At 35.7% G+C, this 24,867-nt stretch overlaps 1 protein-coding gene and 2 pseudogenes across 1 annotated transcript in view; 2 read left to right on the top strand and 1 right to left on the bottom strand.

The window, feature by feature from the left end:
* The first annotated feature begins 1,133 nt into the window (after positions 1 to 1,133).
* On the top strand, positions 1,134 to 1,902 carry LOC147906663 (protein GVQW3 pseudogene; annotated as a pseudogene).
* A 57-nt stretch (positions 1,903 to 1,959) lies between these two features.
* Positions 1,960 to 2,533, bottom strand: LOC147906662 (uncharacterized; annotated as a pseudogene).
* Positions 2,534 to 2,855: 322 nt separating this feature from the next.
* LOC105144953 (tubulin glycylase 3A) overlaps positions 2,856 to 24,867 on the top strand; it is a 33,353-nt gene continuing 11,341 nt past the window's right edge. The window contains 6 exon segments of the mRNA XM_087416217.1: positions 2,856 to 2,889; positions 24,349 to 24,436; positions 24,438 to 24,477; positions 24,480 to 24,518; positions 24,520 to 24,542; positions 24,544 to 24,685. Of these exon segments, the coding sequence (XP_087272343.1) occupies positions 2,856 to 2,889; positions 24,349 to 24,436; positions 24,438 to 24,477; positions 24,480 to 24,518; positions 24,520 to 24,542; positions 24,544 to 24,685 (366 nt within the window).

Below are 24,867 nucleotides of genomic sequence, written 5' to 3'. Positions count from 1 at the left end.
TTTGCCTTCTTCGGAGCTGGTTCACTCGGTGAAGTCCATTATTTTGACCGTTTCTTCGTCTCGGGTGTGAAGTAAAGGATCCATGTTTCGTCAACAGTAATGAATCTACACAGAAATTCATCTGGAAACATCTCCATTGAAACATCTCCAAACATTGTTTTGAAATCGTCACACGGTCGCGCTTATGGTCCACAGTGAGCAAATGCGGCATCCATCTTGCCGATAGCTTTTTCGTACCCAATTGTTCGTGCAAAATTGAAATCATTGTGCTATGTGATATGTCTATGACCTCAACAAGCTCGCACATTTTCACTCGTCGATTAATCAAAACAATATTATGGACTTTATCGATGATTTCTGGCATAGCAGCCTCAATTGGACGAGGTGCATCACATGTGGATGTACGACCATGTTTAAATTTATCATCCAATTGTAAAGTCGTAAACGCTGGTTCAGATGTGCTGTGAACATTATCCAATTCGGCTTTGATTTCTTTCGGCGTTAAATCTTTCATATGTAAATGTTTTATTGTACGAAATTCGTTTTTTTTCCATTTTGCAAAAAATACGAAGATTCACTTTTATCATCTATAGAAATGAAACCACGCGATGAATTCCACTCAAAATTTGATAGTAATCAGCTGAAAGATACTTGTCAAAAAATAATGTGACATGACACTGCGAGTGCCCTCTGACAGATTTTCTAAGAACTTATTGACTTGCTCTCGTACACACACACATATATATATATATTTTTTTTTCTACTAATTAAACTTTATTATTATTATTGTTTATATATATATATTTTTTTTTAATGTTTTCAATACTAATTAACCTTTATTATTAATATACCAGCTTGATCAAAAAGTTTCCGAAAGAGACCACCAGGTGATGCTCTGAGTCAGCTGATTTGAGATCTTTTTTTTGGCTAGGTTGTCACATCTATCATTGACATTTCCATCAAATTTTATCGCCATAGCTTGACATTTGTAAAAATTACGCCGTCTTGAGTACATCTACCTCTGCGCGTGTTTTCGATTTTTTACAGTTTTAAAAATGGAATTGAATTTGCAACAACGAGTTTGTATTAAATTTTGCGTTAAAAATGGATTCAATGGTGCGAAAACCTTGGAAATGTTGGGAAACTGTTTCGGCAGTGATGTTCTAAAGAAAACAACCGTTTACGAGTGGCATGAACGCTTCAGAAGTGGTCGTGAATCCGTCGAGGATAACGAACGCAGTGGCAGGCCGTCGACATCGAAAACCGACGAAAACATCAATAAAGTGAGAGAAATGTTGGTCAATAATCGCAAATTGACTATCAGAGAGCTGGCAGAGGACTTAAACATTGCTTATGGATCCGTTCAGGACATTGTAGTTAATGATTTGGGTTTGCGCCGTGTTGCTGCAAAGTTGGTCCCGAAGGAACTGAATTTCATGCAAAAAAAGGACCGCGTTGACATCGCCAAAGACATGATTTCCAAGACTGAATCCGACCCAACATTCATCAAACAGCCATCGAATTCACCCGATATGGCTCCCTGCGATTTTTTTCTGTTCGATCGAGTCAAAAAACCACTGCGGGGAACGCGTTTTAACAGCCGAAAGGAGGTAATGGAAAAATCGAAGACGGCTCTGATGGCTATACCAATAATAGAGTTCCAGAAATGTTTCGAGAGCTGGATCAAGTGCGTTGCAGTCGCTGGAGAGTACTTTGAAGGGGACAATATCACTTTTGATGAATAAACTTGTATTTTGAATTTTCTGAATGAATTCCGGAAACTTTTTGATCAAGCTAATATATATATATATATATATATATATATATATATTTAGGGTTTTTTTTGTGTAATTCCACTACATGTATTATAATTGTTTGTATATTTTGAGCAGTTGTGGATAAAAATATTTTTAGTTTCTTCTTAATATAGTCAATTCAACAGAGGGCTGTACAGTTTCTAGCATTTTCTCACTGTGCTGTACATGGCTTAGACTTATTAAAATGTCCTTGATATTTTTTATTTCTGCTACACTCATTTCTTATTTCTAGTTTTATAAGCGCAGCCTCTTCATTTATATCTCCCACGATGCTGATCCATCCTTTGCGCCGCGTTAGAAATTGGATCAGCTGCCTTGTTCGTCGAAACCACGTCCTTTTTGCAAGGTCAGGTTCAATGTAAGCGAGTGCACAGGGAATTGCCTGCCATTCGAGATCGCGGAATTTATCTTCAAATATGCAAAGGTCGTGACAGGATCGCTCGATAATGCGCCCCCAATCTCTTAGAACGATCACTGCTGTTCCATCCCCTCGAATTTGTGAGGACATTCCTTTGCCACTTTCGTCCTTCTTGGACCGCAACTATCTCGTCGAGGTAAGTGTGATTGAGTAATAAGGATAGAGATCAGCTACGTCGCGTCATCCGATGAGTGAGTTCGTCTATTAGCTCCTTGAAATTCTCGTGATTATTATGGAGTTGGGCTCAAAATTTTGTGGGTGAATCCATTTTTATTATTCATGCTTTCAATGAGCTTCATGTTAGAAGTGTTTATGCAGGTAATTTTCATTGTTATCTATAAAACAATTATAAGTTGGGTGATTTTTTTTGTTTTTTTGTTTTAGAGAGGAGAGGCAGAAAAAATAGACACAGGAGATTCCCTTTATTTTCCCTTTTAGCTCAAGGATAGGTGGAGGCTTCTTTGAGAGGAAGGAGAGGATAGTTGGATTCTGTTCTCGTATCATCTGGTACTAAAATTTTTTATTCCCTTAGATTCCAACTTGACGGGAGCTGAAGCAGCCATGTTTTTGTTCGTCTCTTCCTTTCTAGGTGTAGTAAAAGATTGATAAATGAATCCCAAATGGCTCCTATTAAGAACATTGACCACCCATACGGTATGCAAAGCATATCCATATACGATTGTATTTAATAATAGTTTTATTACACAGTGCGACAAATATGTTCCCGGACAGGGCCTGAAAATCATAATTGAAACAACAATATGCATATTTTTTGGTTTTATTATTCAAAATATTCTCCTCTGGCTTCAATACACTTGTTACAGCGATTCAATAGTGATTCAAATGCATGTTCTAGCTCAGTTTGCGGAATTGCCTCTAGTGCCTGTGTAGAAGCTGATTGGATGGTCGGAATGTCATCAAAAAAACGTCCTTTCAATTTCAATTTCAATTTTGGGAATAATGAGAAGTCGCAGCCAAATCAGGTGAATACGGTGGATGGTTTAACACAGAGACACGATTTCGAGTCAAACATTAACGGACAATCAATGAAGTGTGACTCGGTGCATTATCATGCAACAAAGACCAATTTTCTGGATCACGATATTCGGGGTGAATACGGTGAATTCTGCCCATCAATCGCTTTAAAACTTTGAAATAATATGCATCAGTAATTGTTTGACCAATTGGAACAAACTCTTTGTATAATACCTTTGGATAATACCTTTGCTATCAAAGAATGTGATGAGCATTGTCTTGATTTTTGATGGAACTTTTCGTACTTTTTTGCTTGTGGTGAATTTTTTGACTTCCATTCCGCACTCTGACGCTTAGTTTCTGGATCATATTGAAAGCACCATGTTTCATTACCCGTAACAATTGATTTTAGGAAGTTTGGATTATTTTCTGCGGTTGCAACGATGTCTCTGGAATAATTAATTCTCGCTGATTTTTGATCGCTTCTTAATTTGTGTGGAACAAACTTCGCACAAACCTTCGTTTTACCCAAATCTTCTTGTAATCTTCTTGTTCGAATCGTTTCTCTACTGATATTTAAAGCCTCCTCCATCATTTTTAGTGATGCATTGCGATCGTTTGCAACAAAATCGTACTTTTTCGATCATTTCGGGTGTTCGAACCAAAATTGGCCATCCTGATTTTTTGTCATCTTCAAGGGTCTCTCTGCCTTCCAAAAAACGCTTATGCCACTCAAAAACAGCTGTACGACCTAGACATTGATTGCCGTAAACTTGTTGCATCGATCGGAATGTTTCTGATGCACTTTTACCAAGTTTTGCGTTAAATTTAATCACTGCTCTTTGTTCCATATTAAAATTTCTACCTCGACCAAAATCTTGTTTAACATGAACTGTCATATCTTCGTTATATGTCAACCAAAATGAATGAAATTTGACAGATGATAGCAAAATGTTCAACTTTTAAAATGCATGTTTGAACGCACAGATGTTACCACTGGTTGCTGAGATGTGGTTTGTGTCCGGGAACATATTTGTCGCACTGTGTATTCTTGTGCTTATGTATATTCCTATTATTCCAGCCCTAACGTTTTCGAAAATTAGGAATTTGTTCCAAAATTTTTCCCAGGTAAATATGACTATATTTTCTATTAATGAAATTTCATCTAATAAGAGAACGAACCCTTCTATTCACAAATCCTGATTGTCCCATCATTCCTCGTGCTATGATATTGAGTATGGATAGTCGTTCGGCTGGAAACATTATGTGATCTCGTAAGATTTCTATTTCGTCATTATCTGAATATATACCGCTTGGCGAGTGATCCGAAGCTAATTTCCAAGTTGGTTTGCTCATTGATTTGAGTACAACGGGTGGTAAAGTTTCTGGCCAGGGCGTAAACCGATATCATGAATCTCTTAAAAGATACATGGTAGGTGCGAGTAAATTACAAGTCACTTGCGTTCCTTGTTGCATCAGAATGTGAGTTTGTGATGTTAGGAACTGTGTTTCGTTATTTCTAATCGTGGGTAATCATAATATTCTTGAGTTGAGGCGAGTTTTATCTCAACGGGCACACATTTTACTATGTGTATTATTTCTCCGGCCAATAAGGTCATATATCCAGGCCTTTGCATTGGTAAGCGAAAGCGTCCGGTGAATGAGTGGCAAGAGCTAGGGCGTTTTTTAACATTTTCTGTTCGAGATTATACTGTTGAAGTTTCGATATAACTAGCATATTTGAGTACGTGTATGTGTTTTTCCACGTACACAAATTTAGAATTAATGTAAGTGAAAATGTCGAGATTTTCTGGTTTATATATCTTACTGAAAACTTTATTATTGGGCGTGATTTCGAAAATTAATAATTTCGATTCGTACAAGAATATGGCCGCACATTGTTTCTATCTCCTTTTTTGTTAAGACAAAAATGGTACCTTGTGAATTTAAGGTGTAATTTGAGGTCGTACGCCCGTATCGTCTGTCAATATTTCTGCAAATTTCCAGTGTAAAGTGCGCCATAATTTGATATTCCACAAAAATCTCGTGCAGGTAAAGCATTCCAATAAATATTCCTTCCTTCAATATCTACACAATGGATAGAGCCGAATTCGCAAATTACACCTGATCGTAACTTTACCTGATTAGTCGTATAGTGGCATGGTAATCTAATATAATAGCGTAATCGTTATAATTGCTAATACAATAATATCGGTTCATGTTCCATAGGGATCGGAATACGTGCTTCCGCTACAAGATCCATCATTATCCATTTGTCCTGCTAAGATGGCTGCTCGAGATCTATCTGATTTGATTTTAGTCCGGTTATGTGGATATTTGGAGGTATCCCATAATGTCTTTTCACACGCCTCGCGAGATGTTTCTTGTATGTACGAGTATTTACCATTGTGTACATCCATAGTGTGAGAGAACATTCCACATTTTTTAACAGTTCTATCTCTACTTTACAGTGGATTACTCTCACGGATTTGAAATCGTTAATTTAGATGAATTGTATATACTTTAGGGTTGTATATACTTGTTCACTTTTTGTGGTAGTATATCACACTCTTCGATATTAAGTAATGACATTGTAGTTATATTTGCTAATGATGATCCGCAATTGTACCCTATTATCCCGTGAGTTCCTTGGATCCAGTTTATTAATAATGCTGTTGTAATTCGTTCAATCATCTGGGAATCCATCTGAAATTTTATTTTGCTATTATTATTTTTGATTAATTATTGAGAGCCAATTTTATGTAAGAGATTCGCAATCTATTAGAATGTACTATTCGACTGTTTTTCTTTATTCTAATTTTTATTCCGATTTAATATTTCTAACACTTCGTGAGGTCTTGTATATTGATCGAATTTTCCCGGTTTTGATCCCTTTAATAGGAAAACAGGAAAACATAATCTCCTGATTTAAATAGTTGCGGATTAATCTTGTTATCATAATGCTTTTTGGAATTTAATTTTAGCTGCTACTTTTCACGAGCGTTTCCTTAGATAGTGTGAAGCTGCGTAACTATTATAGATTTATCAGATATTCGTCATAATTTGCCAATTTGTCTTTGGGGCCTAACAATTCATTTGACGACGTTCTTTCTATTTTGCCGAATACTAATTTATAAGAAGTATGTTTGGTGGCTTCATGGATGCTGGTATTATAATTAAATATTGCTAATCCAATCCACCTATTCCATTGTTTTTGATCATTAGCGTATTGTTTTAAATATTCGCCTAATGCATGATGAGATCTTTCCAATGATGCATTTGATTGAGAGTAAAAAGCGGTAGTGTATCGTTTACGAATCCTGAATAACTTTGCAATTTTCTTCATTTAACTCGCTAATAAAATTTCTTCCTTGATCTGTCAATATCGCCTTGGATGCTTCTAATATGCAAATAAATTTGTCAACAAAGGCTTCTGCTATGGCTTCAACGGTTTGGTCTGGCAGGGGTATACCCATGCAAAATTTAATCAGCTGATCCTGTGATGTTTATATATTCATTTCGTTTCTCGGTTTTAGATAGAGGTCCCACAATATCCATGGATATCTCAAATAAAGATCCCGGTGTGTCAGTAATCATCATATTATTTGGTTATTTGGTTTTTACTCGTACTAAATTTTTTAGTTGGCATTGCAAACATTACTGTATGTAGCGCTGAACGTCGGATTTCAAATTTTCCCAATAGTACTTGTGTTTTATTCTATTATATGTTTTTGTAACACCTCTGTGTCACTCGTAGGTAAACAATGAATGCAATTATCGCAGAACGAAGGTCTTTTGATGGATATTTAACTATTCCGTTGCATATTATTAATTTGATCAGTAAATGGGCAAAGATTAATTGCAATACGATTTTAATATTGTTCTAGAGTACATTATTAACATAATTTGTTTTCTCAATACTAAGAGTTTTTAAGTTCCGGTTTTCCGCGGCAATCCGTAAATCCTTGATTGCTGCAGAGATCTGAGTGAGAGTCATGATTGGTTCTTCGCGTTATCCTTCACTGACAGGCAAAGCTATATGATAGTATTTTTTATATTTTATGACTTTAGCTATACCTAAGGTAAGATTTTCTAAACAGCGGATTTCATTTCTTTCAGATAACTTCTGTGAACCGAGTCTAAAAGTTTTGTGTTAGTATCTACGAAATACATATTATCCGCTACATTATCCTTTCGTAAAAATAATAAGTCGCGTAAATCCACAATATTATTACTTGGTGATTAACGATAATAGGTTTTTTTCTTCTTTGATTTTCTGTTTTCTTCTCTTCGTCTTTTTCTTCTTCTTCCGGGTTTTCTTCTTTACTGCTTATTTTGTCTGGGAGGAGTCATTTCTGTTTTCTACCTCACTTCTTCCGTTTTCATGTTACTGTAATTCCTGTGGTTTTTTCCTGTTGTACTTTTTTGTTTCTTGTTTGACTTCGGGTTTGTCTGCTAATAGAGTTAAAGGGATTTTGCATTAGCGTTTTCCCCTTTAATTTTGTTGGTTCCTTCATGTTTTTTTGCGTAGTCGGGAGAAGGTAAATCTTCCTCAAGCTGTTTGTCATTGATCGGTAGGCCCAAATCTTTCTCCTCATCGTCTGAAAGGCGTGTAATCCTCGTCTTCTTCATCGGAGTCTTCCAGCATTTTAAAAATTGCTTCTGCATCATTAAGGGGTTACTCTTCGGGATCATTAAGGTTTAAAGGTTTATTGTAGCTAATTACGTTGCAATTTGCTTCACTGAAATCTACAGGATTTCTTGATAATGCGTCGGCGTTTGCATTAGTTTTTCCCGCCTTGTGTACTACGTCATAGTTGTATTCTGCTAGTTTTAACTTCCAGCGGGGCTATTCGCATGTTTGCATCCTGTGCATTTTTAAACCAGAGGAGGGATTTGTGGTTTGTAACTAGGGTAAATTTCCATTCATATAAATGAGGTCTGAAATGTTTGACACAGTATACTATAGCTAATGCTTCTTTCTCATAAGTATTGTATTTTATTTTGTTTTCGGTTAGAGTTCGCGAAGCGTATGCTATCGGTTGATCTTTATTTATCGCTCCTTGTGATAGGATGCTTCCAATTGCTATTCTGGAAGCGTCAATAATTAGGACAAAAGGTTTGGAAAAGTCGATATTATAGGTTCTTTGCACAATTTCTCCTTTAATGCTTGGAAGGAATCTTCTTGATCCAACGTTCATTCAAATTTGGTGTCATTTTTTAATAAATTGATAAGAGGTTTGGCTAATTTCGAAAAATTTAGTATAAATCTTCGGTAATATTTTTCGTTGATATCCGGCTAATCCAAGAAATTGTTTGATATTTTTTGGCATTTTAAGCTTTGGAAATTGCCATACAGCCTCCAATTTCTTTGAGTCGGGTTTAACTCCATCTTTACTAATTACATGCCCTAAGTAAGTGCTTCAATTTTCAAGAACTCGCATTTGTCGAGTTGTAATTTTAAATCAGCTTTGCGTAACTATTCTATTAGCAAATTATATTTTCTTTCGTGTTCTTCTAATGAGGCGGCGTAGATGACAATGTTGTCCACATAAACGAATAGCTTTTCTCCCTGTAATCCTATTAATATCATTAATTGCTAGAAGTTAGCGGGAGTGTTTTTTAATCCAAAGGGCATCCGATCAAATTCGCAGTAACCGAGTTGTGTTTATGGCTATCTCCAGGATCTATTTTATTTGGTGGAATCCGGAGGCTAAGTCACATAAAAGTATTGCGCTCCGCCTAGCTAATCTGAAATATCGACGATATTAGGAAGCAGGTAGGCATCGCCAATCAGTCTTATTAAGGCCCGCAAGTCCAGAATCATCCTCCAATGTTTGTTTCCTTTTGAATCTTTCTTTTTTGGCACAATCCAGATAGGTGTATTGTATGACTAAGGTTTATGATGCCTCCTTCTAACAGTTCTTTTATCTGCCTATTTATTTCTTCTTTATGAATTTGTGGGAATCTGTATTGTCACATATTTATAGATGGTTATCTGTTGTGGATATTTGATGTTGTAACATATTTGTTGCTGTCAACTTCTCTCCAGGGATATGAAATCTGTCCTAGCTCAGTTACAAGTTTTAATATACTTGTTTCTTCCTGGAGACCTAAGTTCCAAAAACAATTCTACAATTTCCGTGAGTCTATCCCTTACAATTTCTTCTGACACTACTAAGCATTCGCGTGAAATATTTTTCATATTTTCGAGGTTCCTGATTAGTTCCCTCCTTGTGGATTGATTTGCGTTTGCGCATAAATTTTTCTATCATTTTCTGGGATTGATTTTGTGTAGACATTAGGATTTTAGAAGATGGTTTGTTTCTTTTGGAATTACGAATATTTATATAAGGATTGTATGACTGCATCCTTCCTAGAAATTCACCGATAGTAACGGTGAGGAGGAGTAACGTGAGAGGAATCATTTTGATGAATATCATTTTTTGCGGGTATTCCAACTCTTGATAATTTAATTTTTTCCAGAGAGGAGCTTTTCTTTTGATTCCCTTTGGTAAAGTCGAAACGTATTGCATAGTGAGGTTTCGTTACTTTCCTCCTTGCAACCGATAAAAGTAGAATTTACCAGGAAGATACGGAAACTTTCCTCTGGAATTCTAGGATTATTTGAATTTTCAGGAGAGATTTGATAACTTCCTCCTCCAAGGATTTTAGATTTATTCAAACTTTCAGGAAAGGTTTGGTAACTTCCTTCTCCAAGGATTTTAGAATTATTCAAATTTTCAAGAGAGGTTTAGTAACTTCCCTGTCCAAGGATTTTAGATTCTAAGATTTCGAAGAGAATGTGAAAATTCTCCTTTCGATGAATATTTAGTGTAGAATTTTTACTTAATTCTTTAATTTCTCTCATTAATTTATTCTCATTCTTTTCTTTAAATTCTTCATTTTTTCCTTTTATTTTTCTGTCATTCTTTCCTTCTGTCTTAGCGATTTCGTCTTCGTTCATAATTCGTTGTTATTATTTGAACTAACGTCTTCATTACTAATGTCTTCGAGATTTTGAATACCTTTTCGATGGGTAAAACAAATTGGTGTATTTGCAATTTCTCTTTGATCATCTTACTTTTCAATACTTAAACTATCGTTGTCGAATTTAGAGGTTTAAGGCGTAAAGTTAGTACTTAAACTTCAACTTCTTTGTTTAATGTGCTTATAACGTTCAAATATGTCTTTCCAGAGACGTTCTCTACTATAATAAATATAGTAAATCTCCTAGGTAAATTCATAGGTGTACTATTTTTAATTTTGGTATATATCTTATTTTTATTTCTGGATTTCCTATTTTCACATAAAATAAAGATTCTGGTCGTAGTGGTGCGATAGTTTCTGGAGAAAAGAAAGGTATATTAATTCTTGATATATCTAAATATCTCTTCGCGTAATCAATTTTTGAGAAAGTCTGTTTGAAAAAATCGTTATCTAATATTCCGGATTGCGAAATAGGGAAATCGCTTACTACAATGTGGAAGGCTACTTTATTTTCCAAAAAGAGTAGGGAGATTTCTCCAAGAGTATATTCGTTTATACCATTTAATTTCAATACGTTATTGTAATTAATAATGCTGTTTTTGGGAACAAAATTTTTCTTAATTATATTTGGCTCAGAATCAGTATCTAGCATAAAAGTGTGAGGTTCTGATTTACAAAGATTTACTTGAACAGTAAGTACGCGGCTGTGTTTATCAAGAATTACGGTTACAGAACGTATTTTTACCCCTACTGGGCCTTCTTTGATGTCGATGAGTGTCGGACTCGCTCGGTCGCCTGTGGCACACCTAGCTTCGAGGGACCGTTGGAATTTCCCTGTCTGTCATCGAATGAAGTTCCCTTTCTATCCGCAATGCATCGACAAGCTACCGTTTCTTGAACACCTAAATTTCTTGCTATCCGTTGCTCAATTTCTGGTTTTAATCCTCTAATAAAATTCTTACACATATCCTTTTCTAAAGATACTTTAATATTTTGATCGCAAAGAGCATTTCCCGAAATTTTGTGGTCCTCCATTATATAACTGTTGTGTGTTTCGCGGGTTTTCTCCGTGTCTAGATCCATTCTTGGAATGCAATGTTTCGTGAACCTTGCAGTCAACTTCAGGGCGAAGAACAGCCTGATACTGAGCTGTTCCTACAAGCCCTTCCTTTTTTATATTACGTTATTTGTTGGAGTGGGGATAGGTGAGAAGAGGGAGTTAGATGAGAGAAAAGGTGGTGGAATTTGATTGGTCTTCAATAATCGGCAGAATGATCTTCCATATTTTATTTATGTTGTAGCCATTATCTCTATTTAGATTAGGGTGTTTTTGTATCTCTATAGCTTCTCTATACTTTCTTGGAAAGTATGATGTAACGTTGACTATCGTGGTCGCTTTGTCAAAGTAGTATTTGATGTCCTATTTCGATGTTGTGTTCTATATAATGCCGACTGCGTGGCGTGTTTTTTTTAGTCTAGACATCACGTTGGTATTCTTTTATCCATAGGTTGACCATTCTCCCGGTTTCTCTAATGTATACTTGTCTGCAGGAACAAGGTATTTTGTATACTCCTACAGAGCTGAGTGAAAGTCTTTGATCTTTAGGATTTCTTAAGATTTGTCCTAACTTTTTAGGTGGTTTGAAAATAATTCGGATATTGTGTTTGTTTAATATCCTGCCAATCAGATCTGTTGTTCTTTTGACATATGTCCTCCATTATTTGTTTTCCTAAAATCTTCACCCTTCACATATGTGATTATGTCTTCCTCATTCTTTTAAATACTTAACTCCCCTTGCAATTGATATATATTTTTTTAAGTGTCGTAGACCTGTTTTAGATATTTGATTAATTGTGCCACGCTGTTAAAGTCTTGGTCTTGTATAGTACGGCGCGCTTCACCCACAATTCTTGTTCTTATGACTTTGGTGAATTGCGGTTCAGCTTCATCTGGTAATGGATTTTGCTTCCTCGCATCCCTTGATAAAGTAATTTAAAGGGATGTTTTTGCCATCAAAGAAAAGTACAGCTTCGATAGAGTATTTTAGTATAGCGAATAAGTTGCGTTAGTGCGTCATTGTCCCTCCGCGCCGTTAGGTCCCTCTGTTTTAGGGATGGTCATAACACTAAACATCTTGATTGAATTGTTTCATCTGCGAAGTCGTAAGAAGAGAAGAAATCGAGCAAGGGGTTTGGAGAAATTTGTTAAAATATCTTCTGTAATATCAATTTTAGTAAAATCTAGATCAACGTATCCCCAGTAGTGGATTGAGAGGGTTTGGCAGGAAGAAGTGTATACTGTATCTTGTGTATTTGATTTAGATTCAATTTAAAGTCACCGAGGGTAGTTTTATAAAGATTTCCTGTTGTAGACTTATCGGCGTCGGGCGTCGGTGGTCTGACGCCCTGTGCGTTTCGACTCGTGATCTACCGTTCTGAGTTCGAGTTTTACCGACGCCCCACATAATATCAGCTTGTTCCTATTAGGCTCGAGGCTATCTAATCACTTGATAGCCTCAGTATTATAGATGAGCTAATAAGCTTTTTAGCTTACGGAGGGAAGATGCTGATCAAGTTCGATGCCCTGCCTTGGGGCGTGATCGGGTTGCTGAGTGATTCCTGTGGAGCATCTCCGAGAAGTAGCGTCCCGGCGGCATTCGAAGCGCTGGCCGACCAGTGTCGCGTGTATAGGCGACGCAAACTGGGAGTAACCTAGGCTATGATTATCCGACCGATGATCTAGATTGGTACTGTGATACCGCAGGTACTGTGGCAGTTGCCCGCGCCCAGTCATGGGTAGGATTCGCGATGATAGCTACATGCTGGCTAGGAGCCTCTGGCCCCGATGGATGAGCTGCGTATCATGCTCGGGAAACAGTTTGCTTAGCTGATAGAGCGTGGGTAGTCGCTCGCAATCAGTGAGTTGCTTGTTGGTACCTACATCCCGCGAGCGCGACTGGGAGTCTCGGCACAATCGTGACGCGCTGATAGGACATATTCCAGATCCCGCGCCGTGTGAGTTAAGCTTAAATACACGTAAATCACTCACACACTGTTGTAGACTTATCGTCTAAAGAATCCGAGTTCATTACCCTTTCCAAAGATCGCACTTTACATCCTGGACGAGCCCCCAATTTTCGTTGTTCTATTATATCCAGGCCTCAAGATTCTTTTATTTCGAAGGGAAGAAGGAATTGGGAGAGGGCGAAGAAAGAACGCAACTGGCTCTTGTGGTTATCGTTCTGAGGCGGGTGTCATAAATCGGGCGCATTTGATTATGTCCCAGATGTGAATCAATGTCGATACGCGACCCTATTATCCAATCTGAGATTGTGCATCCGTCGGTCCTCTTTTAGGTCAAGGAACTTAATCCTTTTAACCAGAGATTGGACCTGTACGATCTTTGTCAAGACGCAGCGAATCGGAAGGGCGACGAAATAAATGATAATTCCTGTCCTACATATTTATATATATATATATATATATACACACATTTATATACATTCAATATATATATTATATATATATATTATATGTAAATGTCTACAAATAAACGTAATTATCTTTGTAAAACAATAGAACAGTGATTATCATTTATTTCGTCGCCCTTCCGATTCGCCTTTCCGATTCCTTAGTCTTTAGTTTGTTATTATTGTAGCATACATGTGTATGTGTGTGTGTGTGTGTGTGTGTGTGTGTGTGTGTGTGTACATATATATATATATATATGTATATAAAATATTAGGCGTAGTAAAAAGAAATCCATTATTTTTCCAATAGATGGCTTTAGTAATCTGTATCTCGTCTACGCGTGATACAGATTACTAAAGCCATCTATTGGAAAAATAATGGATTTCTTTTTACTACACCTAATATATATATGCATATATATATATTTACATATATATATACATATATATACATATTTTTAGAGTACATATCTAGGTTTTCTGATGATGTATGTATGTGTGTGTTATGTGAGATGGTGTGGTCAAAGGAAGGGAGAACTTTGCCTATTCGGCAAAAGTTTCAAGTGATTGGAAAATCTTGTCGAAGGATCTGTTGTCCTCAGAAGGGACGGGGGAAAGAGAGAGGAGGAATTGCGGAGTGCTGTGGAGAGTCTATCAGGGTAGGAGAATAAGAAGGGGAAGGAAATTCGAAATTCAAGGAAGATCTGAAGATGTATTGCTGGGGGAATCAGTTGGTTTGTCGGAGACAGTAAAATCTATCACAAGGACGTCGGGGAAGGCTTGATCCCGATATTTTTGGTGCAAATGAGCCCTTTTTAGTTGATGACGGGATTGAGAGGAGATAAATTGCCCGGTCTGTATCCGCGTAATGATTGGACGTTAGCTTTTTTGAGTTTCTCGAGTTTCTCTTGGCCCGTTTCTTGCGTTCTACTCTGTGTCTGTTCCGCCATCTATTAAAATTTTCTCTCGTTAGTGATGGATAATTAGAAGAACGTAGAAGGAGAAGATAATTCCGCAAAGAAGGAGGGAAAGGATAGATTACTTGAATCGTTTTATTGCTTAAGTAATTCGGAGTAAAGAAAAAATAGGCAGAGTGCGTCTGTGATTAAAGATCGAGGAGGAATAAGGGAGCGAGAGAATATTGATGATCATATATATATATAGCCTTGAAATTAAAGTAACATGAGAAAAAGAAAAAAGGAATTTGTTCTTACTGTTTGCTGGAAGTAGTGGCGAACGTTAGCGGGAGTCCTCAGAGGTGATGTCTCAGTGGTGTCTCAGTGATGGCTCTTAACTTGGGTTGAAAGATCGTCAATGTGGACTGTTGATTTTGCTTGGATTGCACTGAGCCGAGAACCTCGCACTTGGAATAGTTAAACTTGTCGACTGATTTTGAATGTCACTTATGACTGCTCGAAAGATTTTTTTTTACTGACCACGCTTTTCCGAAGAGCCACATATATATATATATATATATATATATATATATATATATATATATATTATATATATAGGGATATGATGCAATTTGGTACTTGGACTTTGGATAGGTGATTCATCTCTTTTTCCAAAGGTTTCCCAATTATTTCAAAAGAATAGGATTAATGTGTTTTCGTTTTATATATGGATCAGAAAAAGGCTTATCTGTGAGTCATAGGGCCAATACACATGTTTTTAATCGAACGTTAATAATTATTTTCCTTTAATTAATGTCTAGTCAGTTATAATAATCAAAAATCAATATTCGATCCACCATGCTACTGACCCGGTTATTCGCATTTGAAAAAAAAATATATTTTCTCCACGAAAGAAAAGATTGGAAGATTACTTCCACGAGTGGAGTCAAGACGTAACACCTCCAATCATGAAGATCTTATAAACTATTTATGCGATATACAAGTGATGCGATGAAAAATTATTGTCCGCAATGTCAGCAAATAGTGTATTTACGTCATACTACAACGTCGCTAATTATACAATGTGTTAACTATTATTATAAGCAAGTTTGAGGACGTAAAAGGATAAGGAAAGTGTGTAATTTTACAGTTAGTCTTTTTCAAGGCACATTTGGTTTTCACATTCGTGATTGGGAATAGAAAAAATGTATTGTTTTATTGGATACTTCCTTATGATGCGACCTCTACAACATTTTCTTACGCAGCAGTTACAAATATTTTTTAGAAATGTTGTTGATTTCTGTCAAGAAGTACGTATAAATTTTGATTGTTTTATTTTCCTGCTTTATTTTTTTTTTATTTTCCACGCGAAGCGACTCTGACTCCACCTCCCTCCTGATATGAGGCGCACGACTTTCCACGCGATGCGATCTCATCGTACCATGGTTGGGTTAGGGTTAAGTTTAAGTATATACCCATAGATATATAAATCATAATAACCTAACTTTAATCCAACCATGTATCATCCCGCCTCTCCCTGCTTGGAGGGACTTTCCACGCAAAGCAATTTTGATTATTATATTTTTTTATTATTTTCCAGTTATTAGTTCAATGGATGAAACAAGAAACTAGTATGCTTGGTGGTCGTGATATGATAGGAAGTCGATGAAGCGAAAATTGGTCGGAGAAAATATAGTCGAGGACGGGTAATCGATGGGCAATGGATTTTTGGTGCTATTAAACGTAGCAGTAAATCTTTTTTTGTTTCTGTGAAAGATCGTACTGCACAAACGTTAACGAGAATAATTCAGGAACGTATTACACTAGGTAGTATAATTTACAATGATTCATAAAAATACGTACCTTTAAAAGAACTTGATTATGTGCATCAGACCGTTAATCATTCTGTTAATTTGACCCTGAATTTGGTGTACATACACAAAATGTTGAGTGGTTATAGCGTGATATATGTTCTGCTTTACTACGATTTGATGTACGAGAAGGATACTACGAATATTATTTAACAGAATTTATGTTTAAAAAACGATATGATTTTATTGACAGAATATCGCAATTTTTTAAATTAATAGCTCCTTTATATCCATTAAATGATGTATCATCAAGTAATGAATAAAATGTTATACATTCTTCATGTTGGAATATGTATGTTATGTTGAAAAAGTGTCCTATTCATAAAAATGTTTTCATTAATAATTTTTTAATGATTAACGAGCGACGGAAAAGGTCAATGATCTTGACCTTTTTGAGGATCAAATCCAAGGTCAAGGTCATTCGGAGGTCATTTAGAGCTGTGTAAAGGGGAACATTTACCAAAGAAATAAAGAGTAAACTTTATTTTTATTCAAACGTTTGCGAAATATAATTTAATTTACAATAAATAAAAATTTTTTTATGTAAAAACACTTGGCGCTGCTGTATCAAAAAATGAAACAATAAAAATCGTTTAAACGTAATAATGAATTTGAATGCTTTTGAATACATTTATTTAAAAAAAAAGGTTGAAATTTAAAAAAAAAGTGAATATTAAGAAAAATGACAATGGTATTGCAGTGCTTATAGTTAAACCTAATAATTTTTACAACAACGCAAAAAAGTTCGAAACTTACATGCTTATGCTCTATATTTAATTCTAACTCGGCATATCGTACTACTCGCTCGCTACTCATCCACATTAATTTGCTATTTCAGAGGCATACAATAATCCTTCAGCTTTCTCATGGAATACATTTTGAGCAATTTGAACTATTCTACGAGGTACTCGTGTTACTAACAAGGGACCTATTTTGAACAGACCTTCACTGATTTTAATAAGTTTTGGATATAAAATTATATTATTTTTTAAACATAAATTCTGCTAAATAATGTTTATAGTGTCCTTCTCGTATATTAAATCGTGATAAAGCAGAACGCATATCACACCATAACTGCTCAACATTTTGTGCATATACACCAAATTCAGGGTCAACAAAATTAACAGAGTGATTAACGGTCTGATGCACATAATCAAGTTCTTTTAAAGATACATATCCTTTCCATGAATCATTGTAAATTATATTCCTGAATTATTCTCATTGTTGTAGAGTATGAAAAAATATTACACCCATACTTTTTGCACTCATATGTTTGTACTTATCTCTAGGTTTAGTGGGTGAAACACCCTCTCGAAGAAAATCAGTTTTCTTTTTTCCAAGCGAATATATCATTGAAACTATAAAAGAGAAAAAATTTTCCGGAATAAAAATAATTTCAAGAGTACTTTAGAACTATAATAAAGAAATTTTTAATTATTTATTATACCTCCGTGCCATGCGTCCGTATCCATATATATATAAATGCTGAATGTATATCAAAGGACTTCAAATTTTGCTCTACAATTTTAGAGGCATATTCTTTCGAAGAGTTGTACTATCAAAAATTTATGAAAAAAAAAAATTGACTTCTTTTGACCCTACAAAGTAGGAGACCTCCTTAATGCTTAGGAACACTTTCTCGTTTAAATCTGACTGATTGGTTTTTAATTTTGAACTTAGCAAAAAATTGGAAAATATTACAAAACTTATAAATGAGCCACATAAAGATCCAATTACTTTATAAAAATAAATAATAATAAATTAATAAAACTAAGAGAAAATGAAAATAAAATCTTTCCATGCTGTACTTTCAAGAATTAAATATCTTTATCAAAATTATATTAATTTAAATCCGTATCGGTATATTACGGCTAGATATTGCGGTGTTTACTTGCAAGGCCTATATCGATCGAGCTCTCACAGCCACGAGGAATTATGTTTCGTTGTAAGCCACATTGTGGCAGCGGCACGTAACGCGAGAGCGAACGTCATTACCCCGCTATTTCATCGCGAATGACATATCGCGGCTAAGGGCGCGCGTTACAGCTTTGCTATTCCGGCATCCGGCGTCACGTCGACCGCTGGTTACCGCCTCTCACGATCGTGTAACACGCTCTTACATGGATGGAATTACTTCTCCGTTGCCGCTCTGTGCCAAAACACAATTCTCATATGTAGACAGGGTAAATTAATGTTTTTTTTAAACTAAATTAAATTAAAATTAATATTTATAAAATTGATAAAATTAAGTTGAAAGTTGAAGGAATAAAGAATTTACTTAATAAAAGTTAAGTTAAGATTAAATTAACTTAAGTTTAAAAAAAAGTTAGTTTTGAAAAAAATTATTTTTGCGATCAGAATGTCCTAATTTTTCTTAAAATGAGATTTATTTTAAATAACCCTTACAAATAAAATTATTAGGCAAATTTAATTTCATATCCACACGTAAAAAAAAGTTACTTATATATAATAAGAGTCACACTATAAGGTGTTTTTGTCTTGCGAAAGAGAAAGGTATATGTTTGCATTATTTCTCTTTCTTTAATCATTATCTAATTTTCTTTAACTTTTGAAACGACTGTTCACGCATGTTTACATGTTACTACATCGGCTAGATATTTGTTACAAAAATATACATAAAAAATTTTAAAAATAGGATATGCAACTCTGTTCTACAACAATTCTTCATCTATTCTCATTTCATATTTATGTTGCTGAAATATAACGTTTGTGACACCTAAAATTAGTGTGATTCAAATATAAGTGAGAATTGACAAAATCTAGCGAGTCAATAAAAACTGGCTACCGTATGGTGTAACTCTTATTATAGAGTCTCTCATCATAAAATCATTGAACTTTTTTTCTAAATTAATTCTTTAATGTTTAAGACCTTATAGAAAAAAAAATATTAGCATTAAGAAAGATAGAAAAATTTTCAATTTAAAAAAAGTTAATAAATTAAAGTTTAAAAATAACTAAATTAAGTTAAATATTAATGTGTTTAAAATTAACTAGGTTAAGTTAAAAGTTATTAACTTTTTAACTTTTTTTTTTAATTTTTAACGTTTCAACTAGTTACTACCCAACCCTGTATGTAGAAGACCAATTATCCGTCTTACTCTTTATAAATTAAAGACGTTACACATTCTTTATATATGTATATATAAAGGGTGTTCCATAAAAATCACAATACTTAAGGGAAGATCCTTGAGATTATTTGGAAATAAAAATCTTAATATCAAAATGTTGAAAAAAACTTTAACATAATAAATATTGATAATTTTATTGTCACATACGTAATCTTTATATTAAGAGGCAATTAACTTTCATTTTTAGCATTTGTATTGTATTACATCTGAATGCGTAAATTTTAAGTGGTATTAATCACTAACTATAAATACTTATAATTCAAAAGTTATTATAGCTCGAAATTTTGGTATTAGGATATTTGTCTTAAAATAATCTCAAGAATCTAATCTCTTAAGAGTTGTTATATTTATGAGACATGCTGTATATACACTCTTATATGTGCACAGATTGCGTGAGGAAAGGGTCAACAAGATGATATATAAGGTATATATTTCCCGGATTATCCATACTTTGTTTTATCTACGGATTTCTTTGCACTCTACAACATTCACGAGCCTGAATTATCCATATTCCCATCTTCCGTACTCTTTTAAGCATTGTCACTATTTATAATAACCTGATGGAGTTCTGGGCATCAGTTACCTGCGGAAAATTGCATCGCTAATATGAAAGAGCTACGGACGCACGTAATTGGGTGAAACGCGCGAATTATGTCAGTTACTTCGTTAAGCGGAAGGACCATCGTGGCGCCTGCGTTGGATTAAGTTTTTCGGCCGAAAACTCGCATTAGCTTAATAAACGTTGCAGTGTCCATAGACCGCGAAGTTGTGTTTCAGTAATTTACAGCTACTTTGCTTGCATGGCACGTCGCGGCGCTCACAGTGTTGGGTGTCGTGCATGCACAACGAAATTGTAAGTTAACTGCGTAATTCGTTTACTAATTATCGACACCGCCGTTGGCATGTAATAGCAGTGATTATTACCCGGCATTTTCGAAAAGCGGGTGATAAGGTGATAAAGTAACGGTTAATTGAAAAAGTATAATGCATTAAGTCGAAGTTTAAACGTATTATCCGCTGATGTTAGTGGCTGATGGAGCAGTAAAAAATTAAATAGTCTAATTGCTCCTCTTTGCGGAATAGGTATAAATTAGCTAAAAATCATTATTGGTCCATAAATTACATTAAGCGAATTATCGCCTTGCGACAGAATTCTACGTTGCTACGTCATCAAAATGAAGTAAAATCCGTCTGTTTCCAATGGCTGGCGGTTCAAGTTCTTGCTTAGCCACCGGCTCGAGTTTGTGCTTCGTTTTTATCCTGAAACGATGCATTACGGTAATGACTCGACGAGCAACAGTCGCAAACGCTGTCTCGCTAATTTCATCGCGCCGCATTGCGCTTCGAAACGCAATCTGTGTCTCGACGCACTGCGTCGGGAAATGATGCGGGAGTATACAAAAGCACGAGAGCGAACGAGTTAACCGGCTAAGTAACCACGCTCGGTGCACTTCCTAATCACCAAAGGCACCGAGAGTGCTTTTAAACCTCCCTGCCTCCTTCCGCAGTTACATCCTTATTCATATGAAGGCCTCTATTAAACCTTCCATTATTCTGATTATATCGCGAAAGAGAACGGCGCGGCGCGGCGCGGCGCGGCAAAAGAACCTCGTGAAATATATTAGTTAAAATAAGGTTAAGTACCGCCCACATTTTCCTACCTCTTCCACCTCCTAGAAATCCCGACCGAATCATATAGCTCTGACCCCAGTGAGTACTCTCGCTATTATAATTCCGAGCTATCAATAATAATAGCTTCATGACGAAAAGATTTTGCGAGAATTTGTGATTGTTACGTGCGGATATTTTTAATACTAGATTCATCTCCGTACGATACAGTTAGACGTTAAGGACGAGAGAACATTTTGGCAATGAACATCGTTAAAAGGTATACAGAATACGCTTAATGGATTTGTTTTATTATTTCGTCGAATCAGTGTAACGCGTTTCGCATGCGGCGCGCGAAAACGTTTCATATTGGATCTCGTGCTGTTTTAATCCGACAGCGATAAAATATTGAAGCAAGATATGGAATTTATGTGCGGTACAGTGGATATGTGTATATGGGCTTGGGTGAAAATAAATACGGTACGCGGAACGGTGTCATAAATCTGCACACGGTAAAACACGCTTTGAACGTTTATTTCCGCGAATTTTCACGCCCCGTATTTAGAACGGCACCGTCGAATCGTCGAAGGAGTCTGGAATTCGATTATGAAATCCAATTTGAACGCAACGATGGTTCCGAAACCCTGATTTTCATTCTGACGTTCCGTACCGATGCGAGTCCCGGCTCACTGTGAAAATAATACGCAGCGCATGACCCACTTAAACTTTCTAATAGTTAGTTTCCGATTCGCAATTCACTGTAAAATTCCACATACAAATCAATCTTTTAATTATTTTTTATACATGCATCGTATCGCCAATTTTCAAATTTACAAAAATATAATGTAATTTGACATTTACATAGATTTTATAATGATGTTTTCTGTTTAAAAGATATACATACGTATAGGAACTAGATTAGTTTTAAAATATTCTTATATATTATATCTTTCTCTTTTCAGTTAATCACAATTTATATATCTAAATATATTTAGATAAAAACTGTGGTTAACAGAACAGAGAAAAAGTATTAGGTGTTGGAATTAATTCGTAGCGTTTTACAAGTGATGGGAAGTACTTTCATTAATGTATTTTTTAATGCTCATGTGAAATAAATAACATTCTTTCATTAAAAAACGCTACGAATTAATTCCAACACCTAATATAAGAATATTTTAACTAACTATTAGGTGTTGGAATTAATTCGTAGCGTTTTACAAGTGATGGGAAGTACTTTCATTAATGTATTTTTTAATGCTCGTGTGAAATAAATAACATTCTTTCATTAAAAAACGCTACGAATTAATTCCAACACCTAATATAATTCTCGTCTCTCTCTCTCTCTCTCTCTATATATATATATATATATATATATATATTGTATTGTTAAACCTTCATACATGTCTGTACAAAGATGTAATTTAATTTAATATTTACATAAGTTTTATAATGATGTTTTATAAAACGGGAACTGGTTAGTTAAAATACTCTTACACATTATATCTTTTCTCTATTCTATTAAGCACAGTTTATCTAAATATATATATATATATATATATGTGTACATGAAAATACGTACGAGAGTAAAACTTGATGCATTACGGAATTTTTATGCTATGCCGAGAACTCGTTTCCCTTCGTGGAAGAGCGTATTTTTTCCGTTGCTGCACGCTAATGACTTTCGCTTTGAAAAATCTCTGCAAAGCGCAGTGGTTTGCACACTCGGGAGGAATTAATAAAATATTCAGCAAAGCAGGGATTGCTTGAATCTAGCCGCTCATCGGCAGCGATATGTGCACAGGGAATCAGGGAAATAGGAAGGAACATGCCCGTGATCAACGAATAGGAAACCCAATGGTTGCACCGCATCAGCAAGCTTCCGGGGGGCACATAGGAGTCATGAGCTAAATCCCGTAGGCTAGAGCCGTCTGAGCGGTCGTAAAAATCTTTGGTGCAATTCGTTTGAGGAGATATGTCGGTACCTTAACCTCAAGCCAAGGCGGATCATCGTGACGGATTTAGGATTCCTTGAGAACAATAAAATTATTGTTTGTTTTGCTAAAATATTCGCGAAATGACTGTGACATTTCATGCGAATCTCGAACTGTTTTCGATAAACGATTTTCAGAGAGATGATAAATGCGTACTAAAAAATAACATTTCCGTTATTAATACTCATTAAACGGGCGCATATTCGCAGCAGGATGCCCGCAGCAGTTATTCCAACGTTTAATTGTATTAACGCGCAATAGACGGCGATTTAATCCAACGATTTATCGCTCGCTCGAGGGATTTATCGCGCCGTTACGCATATGAGGCTGTTCTCATCCTGTCGCACGTGCATTACGGACATTCGGATTTTACTGGTGACAATGTCATCTAGGCAAACTTGTTTCCATCGTGTGATCGCTCATCGTGTCATTGTCGAAATTTTGGGAAACCCTCTATATAGATGCAATAAAAACATTTATGGCGTCAAGTTACGAGTAAATTCCCTTTTGTTATTTTATTATATAAAATATGTTCTGAAATCTAAATAGAGATCCTGTATACGTAGATCTACGCGACGTATAATGAGTTAAGCTCACATGATGACCGATTTTTCACTAAACATGCAGCTGTAAAAACGTTGGTCAACATTTATCCAGTTGTGTGTCTAAATCATGCTTTCCACATAACTGTGTAAACTCAGCTGGCATATATCAGGTTCTCTGATAACAATACCACGCGCGTCGATCCTCGGACACATAACGGATCCTAAAATTGTTTGCATAGTTCATTAAACGTGTTACATCGCGTGCAGGATGGGATGGACCTCTTTGATTAATTATTCGATGAGGCATTTCGTCGAAATAGATGATAGTAGAGGACGCGCGGTCACACGCTATTCGTGACCGTTGCGCTAAATGAACGCAATTAGCTGTTAATCGAGTGACTGAGATATCACCCAGAGTTCCAGTTTAATCTTCAAGTTGAAGTCGCATTACTGCCACCGTGGGGAACGGACCCTCGCGTTAATTCACGCGGGCCACGTTAGCCATGTGATAACTATAAATGACGAGTTACATTGACAAATTACGATAAATCGTAGCAATTTAATTACTCGTTCGGGGATATTCGTTCGGAAGCCGCGTTCTGAGCACAATCACAATAGAGTCCACGCGCTAGGATAAGAAGTCTCAATCCAATTGGAAATTGCCTTCTTCCTCGGTCGATCTGGATAGAAAGGACAGCTCTGTAAATCCATCGAGCCAACCATGCGAGGATGACACATCCGAAGTGGACACGCTTCCGGACACAAATGATCAGAGTGAAGTTGAAATTTAATGGTTTACCGGAATTTGAGTGCAAATTCATACATGGACGTGTGTCCCTGTTGTATTTTTTCAGAAGAAACAACTGTCGCGAGACATCACAACTGCTGTAAAAAGGAAAAGTTCAAAGAAGGAGGCTTACTGAAAATTAAGGAGAAAATAAAGAATGCTATTAAGGTAATTTTCTTAAATTCTAGACAAATAGCAAGGCTATTCAAGATATATTATTCTATTGTATGTGCTTTTAGAAAATGAAATATTTTAAATTATTTTTCTTTTTTCTTGCTTTTTTAATGCGATCTTAAGCTTAATTGTTTCAACAATGTTCCAAGAAAGAACGTTTTTACTGAAGCATTTAA

Source organism: Acromyrmex echinatior, chromosome 19 (genome assembly GCF_024713525.1).
Source record: "Acromyrmex echinatior isolate Ae372 chromosome 19, ASM2471352v2, whole genome shotgun sequence".
NCBI classification, from domain to species: Eukaryota; Metazoa; Arthropoda; class Insecta; order Hymenoptera; family Formicidae; genus Acromyrmex; species Acromyrmex echinatior.
Note: the sequence above shows the minus strand (reverse complement) of the source record. Positions and strands in the feature narration are given on the sequence as shown.